The sequence below is a fragment of the Bombyx mandarina genome, chromosome 07 (assembly GCF_030267445.1).
Source record: "Bombyx mandarina strain Sakado chromosome 07, ASM3026744v2".
Classification (NCBI taxonomy): domain Eukaryota; kingdom Metazoa; phylum Arthropoda; class Insecta; order Lepidoptera; family Bombycidae; genus Bombyx; species Bombyx mandarina.
In genome coordinates, this window is record NC_143214.1 from 12,766,371 (window position 1) to 12,786,597 (window position 20,227).

At 39.3% G+C, this 20,227-nt stretch overlaps 1 protein-coding gene across 1 annotated transcript in view; it reads right to left on the reverse strand.

The window, feature by feature from the left end:
- mas (trypsin-like serine protease domain-containing protein masquerade) overlaps positions 1 to 19,577 on the reverse strand; it is a 33,827-nt gene extending 14,250 nt beyond the window's left edge. Inside the window, exons 1-3 of the mRNA XM_089728875.1 lie at positions 19,387 to 19,577; positions 1,720 to 1,875; positions 278 to 388 (exon numbers count right to left, since the gene is read on the reverse strand). Coding sequence (XP_089585001.1) covers positions 278 to 388; positions 1,720 to 1,875; positions 19,387 to 19,474 — 355 coding nt within the window. The 5' untranslated portion in view covers positions 19,475 to 19,577. The remainder of the gene's footprint in view (positions 1 to 277; positions 389 to 1,719; positions 1,876 to 19,386) is intronic.
- Positions 19,578 to 20,227: the final 650 nt, after the last annotated feature.

A 20,227-nucleotide genomic window follows, 5' to 3' on the forward strand; every position in this document is an offset into this window, starting at 1 on the left:
ATATTGAATAGAAATATTAAAGACTATAAATCTTACAACCAATCGTGTTTTGTTAATAAGGTTAGGTACATACCTACGTGTTCTTTTAAGTTTTAACTTCAGACTTATGAAGTCAAAACAAAACTGAGCGTAAGGTGGCATGGTTTGTGCCGCCTCTCGCAATCAGCCGCTTTCGACCTTGGCCCTTTTGGCTTACGGGTAAATACTCTTATGTCTTCAACTAAAACCGAAGCACTAACACAATCTTAAAACTAAATACGGTGTACCTAATAATTACCACTATCTTTATCTTTCTCCGGTGCCCTGGTAATGATTTCTTCGGAGCTGTCTCCAGGCTCGATGGTGGTCACTGGGTATGATGCGGTGGTCGTAATGTAGTTATCTGCATCTAAAATGTTAGTAAAATCTATTTTGGAGTAGATGTTTTGTCGTATAATTGTAAGGAACGTTGTTGTACAAATTCAGCACTATGTCTGGTTTTGTCGTGCGCACATAACTTATGTTGCAAGCCAGATTTTGGTTCTTTTAACTTGTGTTTTTTATGTATCTTTTTAGCTTGTAATGTGTATTGTGAGCCTAATAAATAAATAAATGGATCACAATATTAAGAAAGGAGAGGAAATATTAAATGAAGAACTTTAAGTTATAATTAAGTTTTTTCTCAAATTTTGTCTCGGCTTAAGGCTCCTATTTGCATTGTCCCACAATAGCTGTAATATATGTATTAAGCTATCCATTTATACTCTTTTGCTTAACCCTTTGAATGTCGTGTAGGTCACCGGTGTCCTACGCGGCGCACGGAAGTAATTATGTCGATTTCTGTTACTAAGCGTCTGGATTGCCTAACTTTACCTTGATTGATTAATTGAAAATTCTTTATTGCACAAAAATATTGTACAAAAGCGAACTTAACGCCATGCAGGCATTCCCTTCCAGTTAACCCTCGTTGATGAAGTGAAAGATTCAAGAAATGTGTGGCTGTGATAAAGCTAATGTAATGAAATGGCGATAATTTAAAGAATTATAGACATGAGTGAAAATAAACACTAAGTTATAATTAAATTACCAAAATAAATACGTAGATACATACATACAAATACATGCAAAACACCTTCTTGTGTTTGTTAATGTATGTTTTAGTCTTTTAAGTCTCTTAGAAACAGACTCATTCTCAGTATCTTCGGGTTCGTCTTTCCTAAAATCTACTAGATAATCTACTAGGTGAGAAGAAGAGAGAAATCGAAAATAATTACCTAAATGCGCCACGTAGGGTGCCGATGACCTATGGCAGTGGACATGTTAATCAATATTAAAATTACTATGCTATAACTATGTTAGGAGCATTAAACAAGTTCCCATTGAAGTCTTATTTATATATCTTATATCTATATATATAAAAATTAATTGCTATTCGTTAGTCTCGCTAAAACTCGAGAACGGCTGGACCGATTTGGCTAATTTTGGTCTTGAATTATTTGTGGAAGTCCAGAGAAGGTTTAAAAGGTAGATAAATATGAAAATGCTCTGAATTAAATCAAAATAACAATTTTGTTTTCCATTTGATGTGACGCCCGTCGGACTTAAACAAACAAAAGGAATCCCCTTTTGTTTGTTTTAAGTTTATTTTATACAAAAGTTTAGGTCTTTTATTTATCGATTAAGGCACTACGAAGTCTGCCGGGTCAGCTAGTATTTTTATAAAAGAACTTTTCTATTAACCTGACTCCTCATCCATGCAGCATTTCATTGATGAATCTGGGCAGGCGTCATCATCTTCCTCCAGCACCTTGTTGCAGAAGTACGCTGCGAAAGCATTCTTGCAAATACCCGGGCAACTCTTGGCCTTCACGGTTTGGTCCAAAGAGTCCAATATCCCTGAAAAATAGATAAAGGGTGTTTTTAGAATTTAAACGGCCGTCTGGTGTAGTGGTAAGTGACATGGGAAGTTTTTTTTTTTGCTTAGATGTGTGGACGAGCTCACAGCTCACCTGGTGTTAAGTGGTTACTGGAGCCCATAGACATCTATAACGTAAATGCGCCACACACCTTGAGATATAAGTTCTAAGGTTTCAGTATAGTCACAACGGCTGCCCCACCCTTCAAACCGAAACGCATTACTGCTTCACGGCAGAAATAAGCGGGGCGGTGGTACCTACCCGTGCGGACTCACAAGACTTCCTACCACCAGTAGATCTAGCCACTGCGAGCTTAATTTTACAACAAAGCTACTGTTTATTAAAATAGGAAGTGTCAATATTAGAAGAAGCACCAATCTCTTTAATATACGTTGGCAATTGATGTTACGGCAAAGAACTGTAAGCACTACAAAATCACAAAAAGTACCTTATTTAAAGCTGCAAATGCAATCGATATCTCTACGTTTTACCACAGCAATAATTTTAGGTTATATTGACGAAATTAGTTTGGACTACGTAAACATGTGAGGTCTTGTATATTACACTCACTAACTACTCTAGTCATTAAATATATTAAATTTCCTAACTCAGCATACTTCAATCAGTTGACAACTGCTCAATTCATATCACACCCTGCGCCTATGCTAGCGCCATTCTGGAGGATTTTTGAACTGTTATTTAGTGCTGAAAGTGGGACAGTTTTTTAAGCTTCTCCCATATGAGACGGTTCTCCTTAATGATGTAGGCAAATAATGTGAAGTCAGTTTTGATTTTTAGGACTAGGTTATAGACACAGTAAGTAGTCGCCTATGCACGACGAGCTAGTGGGTGAGCGCTGCCATAGTTAGAAGCGATGTCTTTATAGGTGTACACGAACGGAATGCGGGCGCCTGGGTAACGGAACCCTGCTGGTTTGAACCCTGCCTTATTCATAATTAACCTTCTTACAGACTCAACACGTGGCCTATTTTTATTTTTTTTTGCGAAACCATCAGTACATAATAAACATGTAATAGTTTAAAATACAGCTAAATCAATAACCAAAACATTTTCACCATCAAAATCACCATCAGTTCCATAATAACATCACCGTCAAAATCATAAGTAGAGTGAACAAAGAAAAAAAAGAGAAATTTAAAACTTTAAGTGGAGAGAAAACTGCCATCCATGGATCCATTACTGTAATGGATTTAGGCTTTATGCTGCTCTAGGGCCTGTTTATCGAGCCGCCCTTAATGTTAGAATATATTTTTATTCATTTCGATCCTATATATTTATTTAATATTAAAATAACTTTCATACTTTTTTTTTTATAAAAATGGTATCTGAACTCATTTTCAAAGGAGACTGGCTGGCTATCTTAACTTTTTTTTCGTCTTTGATATTTTGGAATTTCCAAAAGTTTTCTGCCCCTCAAATCATGTCGCCTTAGGCCCAGGCCTCACTGGCCTAGGCGTAAATATTTATTACTGCATGGACATGTGGAATCCCACAGCCGAGCCACTGCTGACCAGACCTAGAATTTTGTTTTTTTTTATTGCTTAGATGGGTGGACGAGCTCACACCCCACCTGTTGTTTAGTTTTTACCGGAGTCATCTACAACGTAAATGCGCCATCGACCTTGGGGTATGAGTTCTAAGCTCTCCGTATAGTTACAACCTCCAAACCGAAACGCGTTACTGCTTCACGGCAGAAATAGGCAGGGCGGTGGTACCTACCCGTGCGGACTCACAAGACGTCCTACCACCAGTATATCATCAGCCTAAGAATAGAAAGGCATTTCGTTCCTACCTACATACCGTCTCAATGCCCTCTATCATATCGAAATACAACCCTAGTCCTAGAACATAGTCATTGTTTCCAGATTTGGTTTTTCGTTTTTAAAATGAGAATTAAAAAAAGGTAGATCCACATGATGGTATGTGGTATTAACCCAAAAAATCAAAATGAATAGTGTGCTTCTCAAAAAACGACCGTAATCAGGCGATCGATTGTTAAAAACGAGATAGCGACGCGTCTTATTCAAAATCTTGTAATCATGTTTTTGATCCGTATAGATCCTAGCGTCTGGCGGGTTGTTTGACGGCATTCCTCCTCCTAAACGTAGGTCCCGTTAGCCCTCTGTCCATTCCTCGGGCGGGCGCCGCGGCCTCACGCCACTGGCATAGAATTCGTCGGAGCTGAATGAAAGGAAAACAAACTGCTAGCTTAAATGTAAGAGGTAGCGATTTTATTAATACTTGTGGTCTTGCAGTAGTCGAAATTCGACTGTAATCAATTGAACTATTTTATTGGTGGTAGGACCTTTTATGAGTCCGCACAGGTTAGTACTACCACCCTGCCTATTTCTGCCGTGAAACAGTAATGCGTTTCGGCTTCAATAACCACTTAACTCCAGGTGGGCTGTGAGCTCGTCCACACATCTATACAATAAAACCAAAATTATAAGTTTGGTGGAGAGACTGGTGGATAAAATCCACTGGTCCTTCAGTTCTGTTGAGGCAATCAGTAATTGAAAGCCCGCTCTGCTTCAACCCTACTGCATCAATCCAGCAAAATCGAGACAAGACATTGACGGGCCAGCCGTTTGGAATTAAAAGATACGTCTTTTTTTTAATTACTAGCTCTTTTTTGTAAGCTTTAATCTCCATGCTCTAGGTTAAGTTACGTCGAGGGGAAATTATTAAAAAAACTGATGTAATCAAGAACAATGAGGTAAGGAATCTTTCGTCATGACACGGTGCTAGCCCACTGAGTTTCTCGCCGGATCTTCTCAGTGGGTCGCGTTTCCGATCCGGTGGTAGATTCTGCGAAACACTGCTCTTGCTAGGGTCAGTGTTAGCATCACTCCGGTTTGAGCCCCTTGAGCTCACCTACTAGTTAAGCTTACGCTGAAATAGCTTCTCAAGGCTATCACCAGCTTAGGTCAGAAAAAAAAAGAAAAACACGGTGGTACAAACGCCGCCGCTCATAACTAAGACCGAGGTCGCACCGGCGTACAACCGTTACCCGATGACCTAATGCGGGCCGTGGAGGTGAAATCGACTTTACAGCCGAAAACGAAAGTACACGCGCGCTGCGATCGGGAACGTCCCACAGTTCACCAGCCAACTGCTCATCTGACACTTGTTCAATGTCAGCTGTCATCATAGCTAACGTTCTATGAAGACGTGGCTTCGGTCTTTAAAACTACCAAAATTCTCCAATTATTACCAAGCACAAGACCTGGCGGTATGGACTAAAGTCCTTTGCCATTCCCATCACTACATAGTATAAAACAAAGTCGCTCTCTCTGTCCGCTGTGCCTATATCCCTATGTCTCTATGTTTGCTTAAATCTTTAAAACTACGCAACGGATTTTGATGCGGTTTTTTTAAATAGATAGAGTGATTGAAGAGGAAGGTTTATATGTATAATAACATCCATTAAATAGTGGAGAAATCAATAATAAATAACAGTTTCCGAAGCGAAGCGAGGGCGGGTCGCTAGTTAGGGATAAATTATTATCATCATCATAACGTTCTATGAGAGGTTCACGCAGAACTTTGAAGAAGGGATTATTTAACAATTATTTTGCTGTTTTCTCCTTCAAATGTGCCCGAACCGACTGATAACACCTTGCTTCCTCTGGGTCGCCGTATTCCCTGGCACGGAACGGGTTTCGGGGTACCCCTGTCTCCCTACCTCTCCGTGCATCGGTGTTCTTTTTGGTGGTTAGAGAGTTCTATGTGATTTATTGGATAAAGGGTCGTCCTAAAAAGACTTGGATGGACTGCGTGAATGGGGATACGCGGAAGGATACGGAGGATACGGAGAACGGTGCGATTTTGAGATGAAGTATGATAGGCCTGAATAGAAATGTAGGATATGCTGCGCCAATCCTAGATAATGGAATAAAGGGACGAAGAAGAAGAAGAAGACAGTGGTTTAAATTATTTATACCTTTATTTACTCATCCGAAACTATAGCAACTTTGTTTTTAATACATGTTTATCAGTTTGAATTGATATGAGTAGAAGGGTTATTTTGATAATATCCTGAAAAGCACCCGACGCTTTTTTACAATGAAATAATTTTTTCTTACACTATTTTTAATTCAAATTTATTAAAATTTATTTTCTATTTTTTAGTTGGATTTTCTATAGAAGCGTATTTTGTTAGTTTCTTTAAACTATTATTTATTTAAAATAACATAGCCAATGATATGTGACTTTCAAAAAATCATCGTAATACCTGGTCTACAAAATATAATGAAACTTGCTCTAGAATTTAGTGAGTCAGCAATTCAGAGGCAGCTTTCAAGTAATAAAGGTAAAATAGTTTATAACCTCATGCGCGGGTCCGAAATGTTCCTCATTCACACCAACTGATGCCTACACTTATTAAAATAGGACATCATCATCAGGACTCCATCAATACTAGAGGTGCTCTGGTATTTAGGCCAAGCCGCCGCCTACTGTTCAGGATTCCTTTCAAACCTCGTTTATAAAAGGTTGTGTCAATACGTTGGTCCGACCCGATCCACACCGCTCTTGATTCCACGTTTCACAACGCCCTCCACACCGCCAGAGACAAGAATGGATGGAGAAAGATCGTGCGTGCGAAGGTGATACAAAAGGGTGGTCACGGCCCTCAGCAATGAGGAATACGACGCAAGGAGGAGGAGTCAAAGCGCTTGGATAAAAGTTCATTCCAAATCCTGATAGTACAGCTATTTTTACTGTTCGTTTACAAAAGGGAGATAACGGGAGCATCTCTAACAATTACTCAAAGCATTTTACAATTACATCCAGCACCGATCACCGTCCTTGTCGAATTTGTCGATTACGACAAAGAGTTCACACAGACAGATCTCCTCAGTGGGTCGCGATTCCGATCCGGTAGTTGATTCTGGGAAGCATTCCTCTTGCTGGAGCCGGAAAACTCTCTTAGATTCAGCCCCGTGAGCTCACCTACCAGTCACAGCGTAGCTAGAATAGCCTCTTGAAGTCGTCGTGGCTTAAAGGATAAGACGTCCGGTGCATTCATATTGAGCGATGCACCGGTGTTCGAATCTCAGGCGAGTACCAATTTTTCTAATGAAATACGTACTCAACAAATGTTCACAATTAACTTCCACGGTGAAGGAATAACATCGTGTAATAAAAACCAAACCAGCAAATATATAATTTGCGTAATTACTGGTGGTAGGACCTCTTGTGAGTCCGCACGGGTAGGTACCACCACCCTACCTATTTTTGCCGTGAAGCAGTAATGCGTTTCGGTTTGAAAGGTGGGGCAGCCGTTATAACTGTACTTAAGACCTTAGAACTTATATCACAAGGTGCATGGCGCATTTTCGTTGTAGATGTCTATGGGCTCCAGTATCCACTTAACACCAGATGGACTGTGAGCCCGTTCACCCATCTAAGGAATAAAAAAAGGCTTTTAGGCTACCAGCGATTAGGTAAGGGGAAAAAGAAGAAAAAATAATGAAATATAATGCCGATTGGTAGGTATTTACGGTTTTTTAACAAATGGTTACGACACGTCTTTTAATATACTCGTCCTCGGGCCTATCCTAATCGGACACGAGTGTTTCTTTACACGGCAGCCTTTCTACAAGGAACAAACAGCGTTAGTGTTACACTCAGATCGTTGTATTTGAATTGTGGAGGCGCGCTGAAAGTGAATGAATATGCAAAGAGCGGCGATGCGGCGCGACGCGTGCCCGCCAAGCTAATGTTCTAGAACGTTTCAATTTACTTTCTGCGCTTCTATTCACAATTTAATAGTTTTATTATTGACAGTACAAAAGTTGATTACAACGGCAATATCCTCAATGTAATCGGAAGTTAGGTAAATATGCACTAATAAGGCAAAAAAACTACTGCTCGGATTTAGAGAAATTTGTAATTTTTTTTTTTTACGTTACTAGAGCCCATAGACATCTACGACGTAAATGCGCCACCCACCTTGAGATATAAGTTCTAAGGTCTCACGTATAGTTACAACGGCTGCCCCACCCTTCAAACCGAAACGCATTACTGCTTCACGGCAGAAATAGGCAGGGTGGTGGTACCCACCCGCGCGGACTCACAAGAGGTCCTACCACCAGTAATTACGCAAATTATAATTTTGCGGGTTTCATTCAATGTAATCGGAAGTCAGATAAATATGCAATTGTGGGGAGGCTTAAACTATGAAAGGAAAGATCTTCCACCGAGCGGGTATTATTGCTCGGTACACCGACGGTCCGAGTGTTGTTGTTCGGAAATTGTATATATGCAAACTTATGCATGCAAGCTTAAAATGTCGTAAGCGAGATTCAGGCATCTCTCAAATATCTTGCGTTGTATAATGGCTACCGCCACACTAATAAGGTAAAAAAACTACTGGTCGGATTTAGAGAAATTTGTAAATAGTATTACATGAGAAATGCCAGTTCAAATACATAGAAAATCATCAAATTGAATCATCAATCTGAATGCTACATGTCTTTAAAAAAACGAACATTCCAATCGGGAACAGACATTAAATTAAATATTTTTCATTGCATTAAGATATTGTACGTTACAAATTAATTCAATTTTATATTTCTTACTGTATCAAATATATGTTTTTTTATTGCAATTTTTATAAATTTGATTCGGATTTTGTCTCTGACCAACGCTGAATGCACAAATGAAGCTAGCACAAAAATAGAAGTAGCAAAACTACGTGGCCTTGTTTGGTGCTTATTGATGAGGTTCATAATTGATATATCTATCGTAATCTCTTTGGGATACACTTATCATTAAAATCCCTCACCGCCTCTCTCGCGTTGATGATACTACGACCAGAAACCTTCACTGCAATACCAAAGAATGAATATACAAAGTATATCTCAATCGGATAAGGACGCGTCACGCGCGACCGTACAATGAACAAACATACAAACGAATTTAATACCTAAGGATATATTTGTCTCCTAAAATTGCAATTGCTTACTAAAATTTTAAATTTTTTCTTAGCATACAGCCCACTCGATTTCATGCGGTTACCGTAGTTCATAGACATCAACAACGTACCGCCACGCATTACTGCTTTACGACAGAAATAGGTAGGATACCTACCACACCGCTAATAACGCAATTTAAAATTTTTGCGGCTCTCATTTATATTACACGATATCATTCCTTCATCATGGAAGTAATTTGTTTCGATAACATATCAAAGTTTTGTTTAGTCTAATTTCGAATACCTACGCGATATTTGTAACATGCATCATCTCTAACATTCAAAGATTTGTTTAATAGATATAAGGTCACTTTTAGTGCAATATTATAGAAATAATTTGCATAATCAACGCACATAATACATATAATGGTTTAGAATACAATAATTTCAAAACTGCAAATAGGTACTCAAAATACAAACTCCGACTGTTACCTACCTAATTAAATTATAATTATGTTTTGATTTTTACTGTCCGGTGTTATTCCTTCATTGTGGCAACTCACGTTGTTTCAAACAGCCAATAGGTTCCACACCCACGCATCTTTTAAAATATACCAGACAGCTCCTGACAGAAAACTCAATTTCTTTGGGCCAAAGACTGTCTTATCCTTAAACTCAATAACCGTGATTGCACTGGACCAGTGTGCTTAGTGCGGATATTTTAACGTTCTCTATAGCGTAAAAGCTAACTCAAATCGATGCCTCCAATGAACACTACGCTAACTCCAAATTCGTAGATTTACAGGAGAAACGTTTAAACGAAAAAAGTTGATAAAATCTTTATTATTGCAGATATATTTATGGTTTTTTTGTGTAACTAGCTGATTTACTTTTGCTTCGAACCCCATCAATAATGATTAATTTTAATACTTTTAACATAGTGAAGCGATTTGCGTGAAAAACGAAAATTTCAAAATTTGGAGTTCAAAAGTTGTAGTGTTCATTGGAGGCATCGAAATTTGTGTGCAGTTGGAACAGCGCCCCTAGCGGCAAACCTAGGCAAATGTTCCAACTCCATACAAATTTGAGTTAACTTTTACGCTATCGAGAACTTTAAAAAACTTTCACTAAGCACACAGACTTGGCAGGTAGGTAGCACCCACCCATGTAAGGGAATATTACCAATATAAGACGTTTTAGCATTGCATATGTATTGCATAAACATTATTAATTATTTGTAGCGACATATACACTAAATAGTTAGGTTCGTTGTGCGCGATGCGTAGTGGCTACTTTCGCGCGTTCGTTGACCCCCGAGAAAGCAAAGCTTAGTTGACCGACCATAGGATTTTCGCTTTTAACGTGCTGCAATTAAATAATATTTTCCTATGCGTGACGATCGAGTTAAAATTCGGTTAACATATCACCAGTAGGTATTGTTTTATGTTTTAGCGAGCCGTGGAAAAGTGTTGAGAACGGTTTTTTTTGTATTTTATTGAAAGCAGTAGGCAACGGCTTGGCTCTGCCCCTGGCATTACTGAAGTCCATGGGCGACGTTAACCACTCACCATCAGGTGGGCCGTATGCTCGTCTGCCTACAAGGGCAATAAAAAAAAAAAATGCTCGTCTGCCTACAAGGGCAATAAAAAAAATACATCTAATAGATAGTGAAACCGCTATGGTGCTTGCGGCATATCCATATTATTTTCCCAGTAATTAAGTACGAGGGTATGGACTTGCCAGTGGCAATACCGTTGTCGATAACTTTCGTAAAATTAGGTACGCCTCACATCACGTAATTTCGCGACAAACTTTAAACATAACAAGTCATCTGATTCTCTGTTTTATCCTCCTTTCTAATTATCTCTATCTCCTTAGCAATATAATTATGGAACATCTGTATTAGCTATGTTATGGGGAGAGTTTTAACACCAAGCTTGTGACGAATACTTGGAGAATGCTGCCGCCCATTTTTCTGACAATCACATGCTTGCCTTTTAGGTCAACGAGATTAGACGGAGTAGAGACAACGTAAAGGCAGGTGAGCCTACAATAACGTAGAAGCAGGTGGCATTAGTAGCTCAAACTGAATGTAGTGATGTTTCTTCTCAGTCGTGTCACTCTTGACAGAGTGGTCGTGATCGTCATGTAGTGTTGGAAGGGGCACGTCGGAGTAGGAGACCAGGCTCCGCGTGGAAATAATGTTACTGGAAACTCTGCGGCCTTACCTGTCAAACTCCGAAAAATTCAGAAGATAGTGATGTGAATAACTATTAATCTAAATCTATCTATATAGTATATAAAAATGAATTGCTGTTAGTTAGTCTCGCTAAAACTTGAAAACAGCTGGACCGATTTGGCTAATTTTGGTCTTAAATTATTTATGGAAGTCCAGAGAAGGCTTAAAAGGTAGAAAAATATGAAAATGCTCGGAAATAAATAAAAATAACAATTTTGTTTTTCCCTTGATGTGTCCCCCGTCGGACGAATTCCTTTTGTTTGTTTTAAGTTTATTTTATACAAAAGCTTAGGTATTTTATTTATCGAATGAGGCACTACGAAGTCTGCCGGGTCAGCTAGTCTATACTAATATTATAAAGAGGAAAGATTTGTTTGTTTGTTTGTTTCGAATAGGCTCCGAAACTACTGGACCGATTTGAAAAATTCTTTTGCCATTAGAAGCCGACATTGTCCCTGATGAACATAGGCTACTTTTTTTAATTTTTTTTTTTTTGGTTTCATGTGTGTTTTAATGTTTCCGAAGCGAAGCGAGGGCGGGTCGCTAGTTATTTATAAATATACAAGCTTTTGCCCGCGACTCCGTCCGCATGGAATAGTTACTTTGGCATAACGCTAAATTTTACCCTCCACTTCATTTACGTAGAAAGTGAAAATATTTTTGAATTATAGAATGTGGAGGAAGCTATTTAAACCCTTATTTTGAAACATTCTTTATTGGTTCTCCACTTGTATTGGTCTTACCGTGATGCTATATAACCCATAGCCTTAATCAATAAATGGGCTATCTAGCACTGAAAGAATTTTTCAAATCGGACCAGTAACTAGTTCCTGAGATTAGCGCGTTCAAACAAACAAACTCTTCCGCTTTATAATATTAAGTATAGATATTATGCGGGGTAAGCAACGTCTTTGTTTCTGGCCTTTCTGACAGCTATCCACATCATCATCAGCCCACGGCTGGACATAGGCCTCTCCAATTGCACGCCACTTAACACGATCCTCGGCTTCTCTCATACAGCTCCTGTCTGTCACTCATCATAGCACGTCACTCCACCGAGCCTGAGGGCGTCTTACACTGAGTTTGCCAGTTCGCGGTCTCCACTCAAAAACATGTCTACCCCAACGGTTGTCACTAATATGGCCAGCCCATGACCGATATGAACATCAACATTAACAACATCTATGAGCGATAGGGACCAATGGTCACCGGGTGAGATATGCCGGGATACGAGAAACAATTCCAATGTAACCCCGAATAACTTTTAATAGGTAACGCGCGCATCTGGTCCATACAATATATTATCATCGTTTCTAAGAACTGGAATTCGTCTGTGCTAAGATTTGTTTTCTTTTTGTATTTCTTTTTGTTTTCCAATTATGAAAATAAACTTCTCTTTTCAAAACTAAAGAACGTAAAAAAACACATAGAGGTTACCAAATGATTGTTACAATTTTTTTTTATTGTTTTATTGGCTGGACGAGCTCACAGCCCACCTGGTGTTAAGTGGTTACTGGAGCCCATAGACATCTACGACGTAAATGCGCCACCCACCTTGAGATATGGCAGAAATAGGCAGGATGCTGGTACCTACCCGCGCGGATTCACAAGAGGTCCTACCACCAGTATAAAGTAAATAATAAATATAAACCAGTATAAAGTAAATAATAATAAAGTAAATATAAAGTAAAAAAAAAAACTGAAATACGTCCAATTTTTGAGGGGGCATCGTGGATGAAGGGAGAACGCAATGTTGATTTCATCTTTATCACACGTGTTTTTTTTAATCAGAGTTCCGTTTCTGGTTTATTCGGATAGCTCTAGCACTAGGAATTTTCAAAAACTTATTCTAGAAATTACTGAGCACTGGCATTTCCGCTGACGATCCCTAAAGCTACAAGTGTGTCAGTTAAAAGAGAAACTCCATTAATTAATCAACTTTGAGTCAACGTGAACGAGCGTGAGTCATTCGGTGAGCATTGAGAATGTCACATAACCTCTCATTAGCTGGTACTTGTGCGTATTAGTCCTTATGATTTAATACTACTTTCTAGGGCAGTGGTCTCCAACCCGGAGCTCTTGACTCCTCGGCTACGGCTCTTCCGCTAAATATTTAGTTCCGGCACGGAAAACTACTTATTATCTAGCCTTATAAATAAATAAAATAAAAGAGCCTTTTATTTCATACAAGTGAACTAAAAAAACAAATTGAATTAATGTGATATATGCGATTAATTAAATAATAAATAAGCTTGTTGAATAATATTAGGTACTATTTCAACTTGCAAGAACTCCTCGGGTAAAGGCCTCCCCCAAGGATAGCGAATCTTCGCTAGATTGGGCAATTTCAACCCAGTTTGTAGTTTTTTTTTCTTTATTGCTTTATATGGGTGGACGAGCTCACAGCCCACCTGGTGTTAAGTGGTTACCGGAGCCCAGAGACATCTACAACGTAAATGCGCCACCCACCTTGAGGTATAAATTCTAACGTCTCAGTATGGTTACAACGGCTGCCCCACCCTTCAAACCGAAACGTATTACTGCTTCATGGCAGAAATAGGCAGGGTGGTGGTACCTACACGCGCGGACTCACAAGAGGTCCTATCACCAGTAAAAAACCAGACACTTGCGTAACTTCATAAAAATAAAGTTACCATTAAAGAAAAACGTACCAAGTTTGATGCTGTTTGTAAAATAAGAAAAATAGTGTGCTCAGAGCAAAAACTGAACAGTTGTTATAAGATATTATTTAATCATAGTGTCGTGGCCTCGTAATATTCTTTGGATGCTGTGACGAATGAACGGAGAAAGTGGACATCGCGTCGCCGTCGCTCTGTAGATACTGTTCAATGTAATATTGTCCAAAGCGCCTTGCATTTACATACACATTTATACTGAACCATTATAAATGTACCTACATAAATGTCACGGTATAATGAAGACTCCTTGGCTTCGCCTGCCGCTTAGAACGTAGTTTTTAACACAATTTAAGCAATGGCGGATCCAGGGGGAGGGTCATGGGGGTCATGACCACCCCCTGAGCTGGGTCCAGGACTTAGGTGGACCACTAATTGAATATAATGATTTTATTTATATATTTTGTCACCATACAGATTTTATGTAACTACATACCTTCAATATTTAATTAATTTAATATAATATAATAACTTTGTATAATGGCAAACGTTTGGGAACGAACGCATCTAAATTTGACTATGTGACCCCCTCCTGGCGCCAAAGCTGGGTCCGCCCTTGAATTTAAGCCTTTAATTGACATTTTAGAGAGAGATTGTGAGAGAGAGAATATGCTTTATTGTAAACACAGATGCAAAATCAAATAGTACAATAAAATTGTTTCAGGAAATAAATTCATCGCGGCGTACATACTTATCCAATGAAAAAACAATTATTGCTTAAATTCATTGACGAACTCACAGTTTCCTTGGCCTTGACTGACTAACGGAGCCCATAGACATCTACAACAAAAATGACACAACCCAACTAGAGACATGAGTTCTAAGTCTCAGTTTTACAGTACAACGGCCGCCCCACCTTTAAAATCGAAACGCATTAGTACTTAACTGCAGAAATAGGCAGGGTGGTGGTACCTACCCGTGCGGACTCACAAGACGCCCTACCGCCAGTAATAACGTAAATTATAATTAAATCTTCTTCTTTCATTAACATCTCCAATATATTATTCGCGTAAAAGATAAGACGCCCGGTGTACGCGTCTCAAGCCATGCAACTATGCCGGTGTTCAAATCCCACAGGTATTAGTCACGGGTTCTGGCTTGAAGGATTTGACAGCCGGTATTATTATACTATAAAAACTTTTTTTTTATTCCTTAGATGGATGGACGTGCTCACAACCCACCCGGTGTTAACTGGTTACTGGAGCAACGGCTGCCCCACCCTTTAAACCGAAACGCATACTGCTTCACGGTAGAAATAAACGGGGTGGTAGTACCTACCCGCGCGGACTCACAAGAGGTCCTACCACCATTATTCTTGGGACTTAATTTATTTTCATTTCATTTGATAATCAGTTGATGGCATCATATAACTCGAGGCTTTAAGCACTTGCGCCGCTGCACAGCAAAACAGTGGTTCATAGATAAGGAAATGGGATACTAAAACTTGACTAAATGCTAAATCGTTTTAGTGTTGCCATGATTCGTGAACGCGCAACGTAAAACATACAAAACAATTCTGTAAACTCGCTCGCTCACACAGTACATCTGGCGGACTAGGGTGATTTTACTGGCAAGATTTACTATTGTTTTTTCAGGGACCTCACACACTAGAAGTTATTTGATGAACGTTTGGTTCTCTTTAATTTGAATGCGATTTTAGTATTTTTGAGAGTGTGGTGTTTGGGGGTGTTGAATCTTGCCATAATTCTTTTCATTCATCACCCAAGCGTCTCATCTCCATCCGGGTTGTATCCGAATGACATTCTTTCATCTTTGCAGCGAGATGCGGTACGATCTAAGTACTACTCATCTCGCTTGATACATGGCCGGCTATTTTAACAAGTTTCTATGTAAAATTTTTAAACGCACAATTTTAGATAGGGATCTGTTTACGCAAATATTTATGTATATATTATGTATATACATATGTATATATTATGTATATACGTATGTATATATTATGTATATACTAAGTGCCTTAATGAAGGCACATCTCTAAATTTTACAAGGCGATTTAGATAAAGATTCCATACACTGACACATGCATTAAACATATAGAAAATCTCTCAAAGTTTCTATCATTTAACATGTACTCTGAAATCATTTTAGTGAAACTGATATGTGTGATGCACCGTCCACTTTCACTAAATTGTATAATAATGTAAATAATCATTAGGCTGCGGTATTATTTAACCAGTTGTGCGATGCGGTTTCAGTCGCGTTAAATTTGTAATTCAGAAAAAACGGAACTCATTGGATTTCCTTGAGAGATTTGCGCACGTCACTCTCTCGTTCATAACGAATTAGTTGACCTGCAGATCGGTTGTAACGCTCTCAGCAGTGGAATGAAAGCCATTCTGCGGGTCGCGACGGGACAACGCAAACCCGCCGTCGCCCGAAATATGTCTTGTTGAATTGCTCGGATTCACTCTCCGTGGTTATAGGCCTCTCAAGCACCGGTCACCGTCCTCGTCGATTACGAGGAAGAGTTCGAAGGGCGTACTAAGTCATAAACACAGCCCATTCAGTTTCTTGCCGAATCTTCTCAGTGGGTCGCGTTTCCGATCCGGTGGTAGATTCTGTGAAGCACTGCTCTTGCTAGAGTTAGTAATTAGCTAGAGTTAGCAACGTCGTCAGGTTTAAGCCCTGTGAGCTCACCTACTCGCCGGGAGAATCTAGCATAACCTCTCGAGGCTAATAGGAGGAGAATAGGTAGGAAAAAGTCCTTCGATCCAATACAATCAAAAAAATTCATTTCAGAAAAAAAAAGAATACATCTTACCCGACTTGAAATTATTACCGTAGCGAACTTTGTCAAATGCTTGTAGCGTGATAACGTAACAGACAGACAAACATAAAATAATTCTAAAAATCATTTATTTAGGTTCTATTACTCTATATTAGTTAGCTAGCTATCATCTTTCTATTTTAATTACTTTACTTCAATACTAGATTCTTTTTTTATTTTTATGATTGAAGTGGTGGGCCGAAGGCCTTTCCAGTTTCACCAGGACAAGTGGGCGAGCAAAGGCTCAGCCAGGAGCCGTGGGATTTGCTAACAGCTGCCTGAGCACCTCCGAAGGAGACCTAACAACTCAAGAGCAACTGCTTCGCGAATGAATTTACTACCGGATCGGAATCGCGACCCGCTGAGAAGATCCGGCGAGAAACTCAGCGGGCTGATGCATGGGTTAGGTTGCACGTCGAACTCTTTGTCGAGTTCGACGAGTACGGTTACCGGGGTCCCTAAGCCTGCTCCTAGTGCTAGAGCTCAAGGCGTCTAATGCAAAGGTTAAAGGTTGGATCTGAGGGATCCGTAAGGCCGTGTCTAGGGCGTCGACGGTGACTGGCTCCTGCGTGATCAGGATTCGGGGAGTAGTCAGCGGCGGCAACGATAAGGCGATTATCATGACGCACAGCCTTATACTAGATTCTATTGTTTTATTTTGCATTAACTAATGGCAGATAGATCCAGTTTTGTGGTTATAACTTTAACGTTTACCATATTAGTCTAAATAAGTTCACAGTTTGAATGCTTGTAGGTATATTTTCAGACTTTTTTTTAATTGCTTATATGCTTTAAATGGGTGGACGAGCTCACAGCCCCACCTGTTGTTAAGTGGTTACTGGAGCCCATAGACATCTACGACGTAAAAGTGCCACCTACCTTGAGATATAAGTTCTAAGATGTCAGTATAGTTACATCGGCTGCCCCACCATTCAAACCGAAACGCATTACTGCTTCACGGCAGAAATAGGCGGAGCGGTGGTACCTACCCGCGCGGACTCACAAGAGGTCCTACCACCAGTTCTTTATCTTGGCCATTCTTGTCACTCCACACATCCGTCCACGTTGCCATTACTAATTATCACTCAAATGAGTGAACTATGTTATAAATGTAAGTCATCCATATATTGTACGAGTAGTAGTGAATGAAGCGCGGACGGCTGGCGAGCTGGTCTCGTTCTAACGGTTTTATAATTCTCCGTTACGATGATGCTAAAAAACGGTTATCGATAGTTTTATTACAATAAAGTACGACTCGATGTTTTTCTTTTTAATACGCTTTTATTAGCTTCAGACGTATATGTATGTAACGGAATCTTTGAACATGATTTTGACCCCCTTCAAAACGTCGGGTTAACTTGAAATTTGGTATACTTATTAAGGACCGATGACAACTGGATATTTAAAAAAATATATATTTAAAAATAGAAATTCAACTAAAAATGAAAAACAAATAATAGTTTAAAAAAACTAACAAAATACGCTTTTATAGAAAATCCAACTAAAGAATAGAAATTAAATTTTAATAAATTTGAATTAAAAATATGTAGTGTAAGAAAAAATGATTTTATTGTAAAAAAAGCGTTTTTTTTTTTATCACAACACATCAGTAGCCTAAACTTTATTCTATATACACCAAAACTGGAACTGTTACTAAAACTTATTTACATATTTTGTGATTACCTCAGTGAGTATTATTAATATTATATATAGGTATACGAACAAGATGTTCTGATTTATTTCTCTACCTACTTCTATACTCGTCTAGGACCTAAGTTAAAAGAGTATTGATGGTGGAGTACATTACAAGGCCGCATATTGACCTCTATCTTGCCTATTTGGTGGTAGGACCTCTTGTGAGTCCGCACGGGTAAGTACCACCACCTTGCCTATTTCTGCCGTGAAGCAGTAATGCGTTTCGGTTTGAAGGGTGGGGCAGCCGTTGTACTGTAAAAACTGAGGCCTTAGAACTATTATCTCAAGGTAGGTGGCGGCATATACGCTATAGATGTCTATGGGCTCCGGTAACCGCCTTACACTGGCTGGGCTGTGAGCTCATCCACCCAAATATGCAAAAAAACTGTCAAAATTACCCTGACTACACGACAGACTACCAATGAAATCGCAACTTTACCTAATAATATTCAATTTCATCAATTTTTTTTTATTTTAAACACACGACTTATGTGTAATTAGTGTCGAACCTGTGTATTCGTGAGTAAAGGTATGATACCGCCTCATCACGAGTGCTTGGATTCAAGAACGCAATTACTTTTAATATAATAACTGACGAGGCAGCTTTTAGCTTTAAGACCTCCTCTAGTATATCTATTCTAATTTTCTGTCGATGATGAGAAGACAATCTCTCTACTGGCCTACTGTTATGTGGTGGTTAGCTGAATTCACAGGTGTCACCGCTCAACTGAGGCTTAAGATCGAAAACCCAACAGCACCGTAAGAACACACTGTTTCTTGGTATTTACAGACAGAATAATGGTACCTGTTTGGACTCACAGTTACCCCAGTCATCGCTAAAATATAAAATGGAGATGAAAAGCACTCTACTCGACATTAAAAACGAATATTTTTAAAGTTGGTTCATCTGCGGAAATACTATGATCAAATCAATTATCTTCAAGCGGATAATGGCACAAAGATTCATATTTCAAATTCAAGAATTTTCAAGAATATTCTCACGCGACTATTAGCCTTGTTCAAAATCAAAACCTGTATCAATACAGAAACGAATTAACGGAAACCGAAATTCCCGCCACATACGGCCTTTATGACCCAAAATCCAAACCCATATCTCAGAGAAAGTGACTTACCACTTAGAAAACCACTCGAAAATAAGTCGTCCTGTCCCTTCAGTGGCGTCAGCACCGCTAACAGAACCAATACCGTTGAAACTGTCATTGTGGCACTCGGGAAATGTCACTAATTGTGAGGTGAACTGTCACAGCGGAGTTAGTTGCATGGCGCGTTAGCCTCGCGTCCCGCGTATGAAAGCACTGGTGAAAGAAAGAAAGGCGCCTTGTTGCGTGGGCCGTGATCCGTGTAGAATATGTCAGCGCAGACTGTGAATTACTTTATTAGTGCCACTGCGTCTTCTGAGAAGTCCTCGCTTGTTTTTATATTCAATAACAGCTTAACAGCCGTCTGGTGTAGTGGTAAGTGACATGGTCACTACACAAGGGGGTCGCGGGTTCGAATCCCGCCAAGGGAAGATATTTGTATGATAAATATAAATGTCTTTTCCAAGGTTATGGATGTATATTAAACATGTGTATGTGTATAATAAAAATCTTATATTTATTTCCGTTATCTGGTACCTGTAACACAAGTTCTTTACGAACTTATCACGGGACCAGTTAACGTGGCGTGACTGTTAGTAAATATTTATTATTTATTTACATATTATAAAAAAAAAAAAAAAAAATTGTACATAAAACCACTAACTTACATGTAGGTACATTTGTATGTTTTTAGACCGCTTTACAGCCTAAGTCTCTTGACGTATTTCAAAAATTTTTGGTCTGGAGGAAATCGCCGGACTTCCACCCTCCACTGGGGATGGAGGGCGGGGCATGTCAGAGTCGAACCAACTAAAACCTCCTGTCGCTCAACAACCAACGTCCAAACCTCGCGTGACACAGAACTCATGAAAAG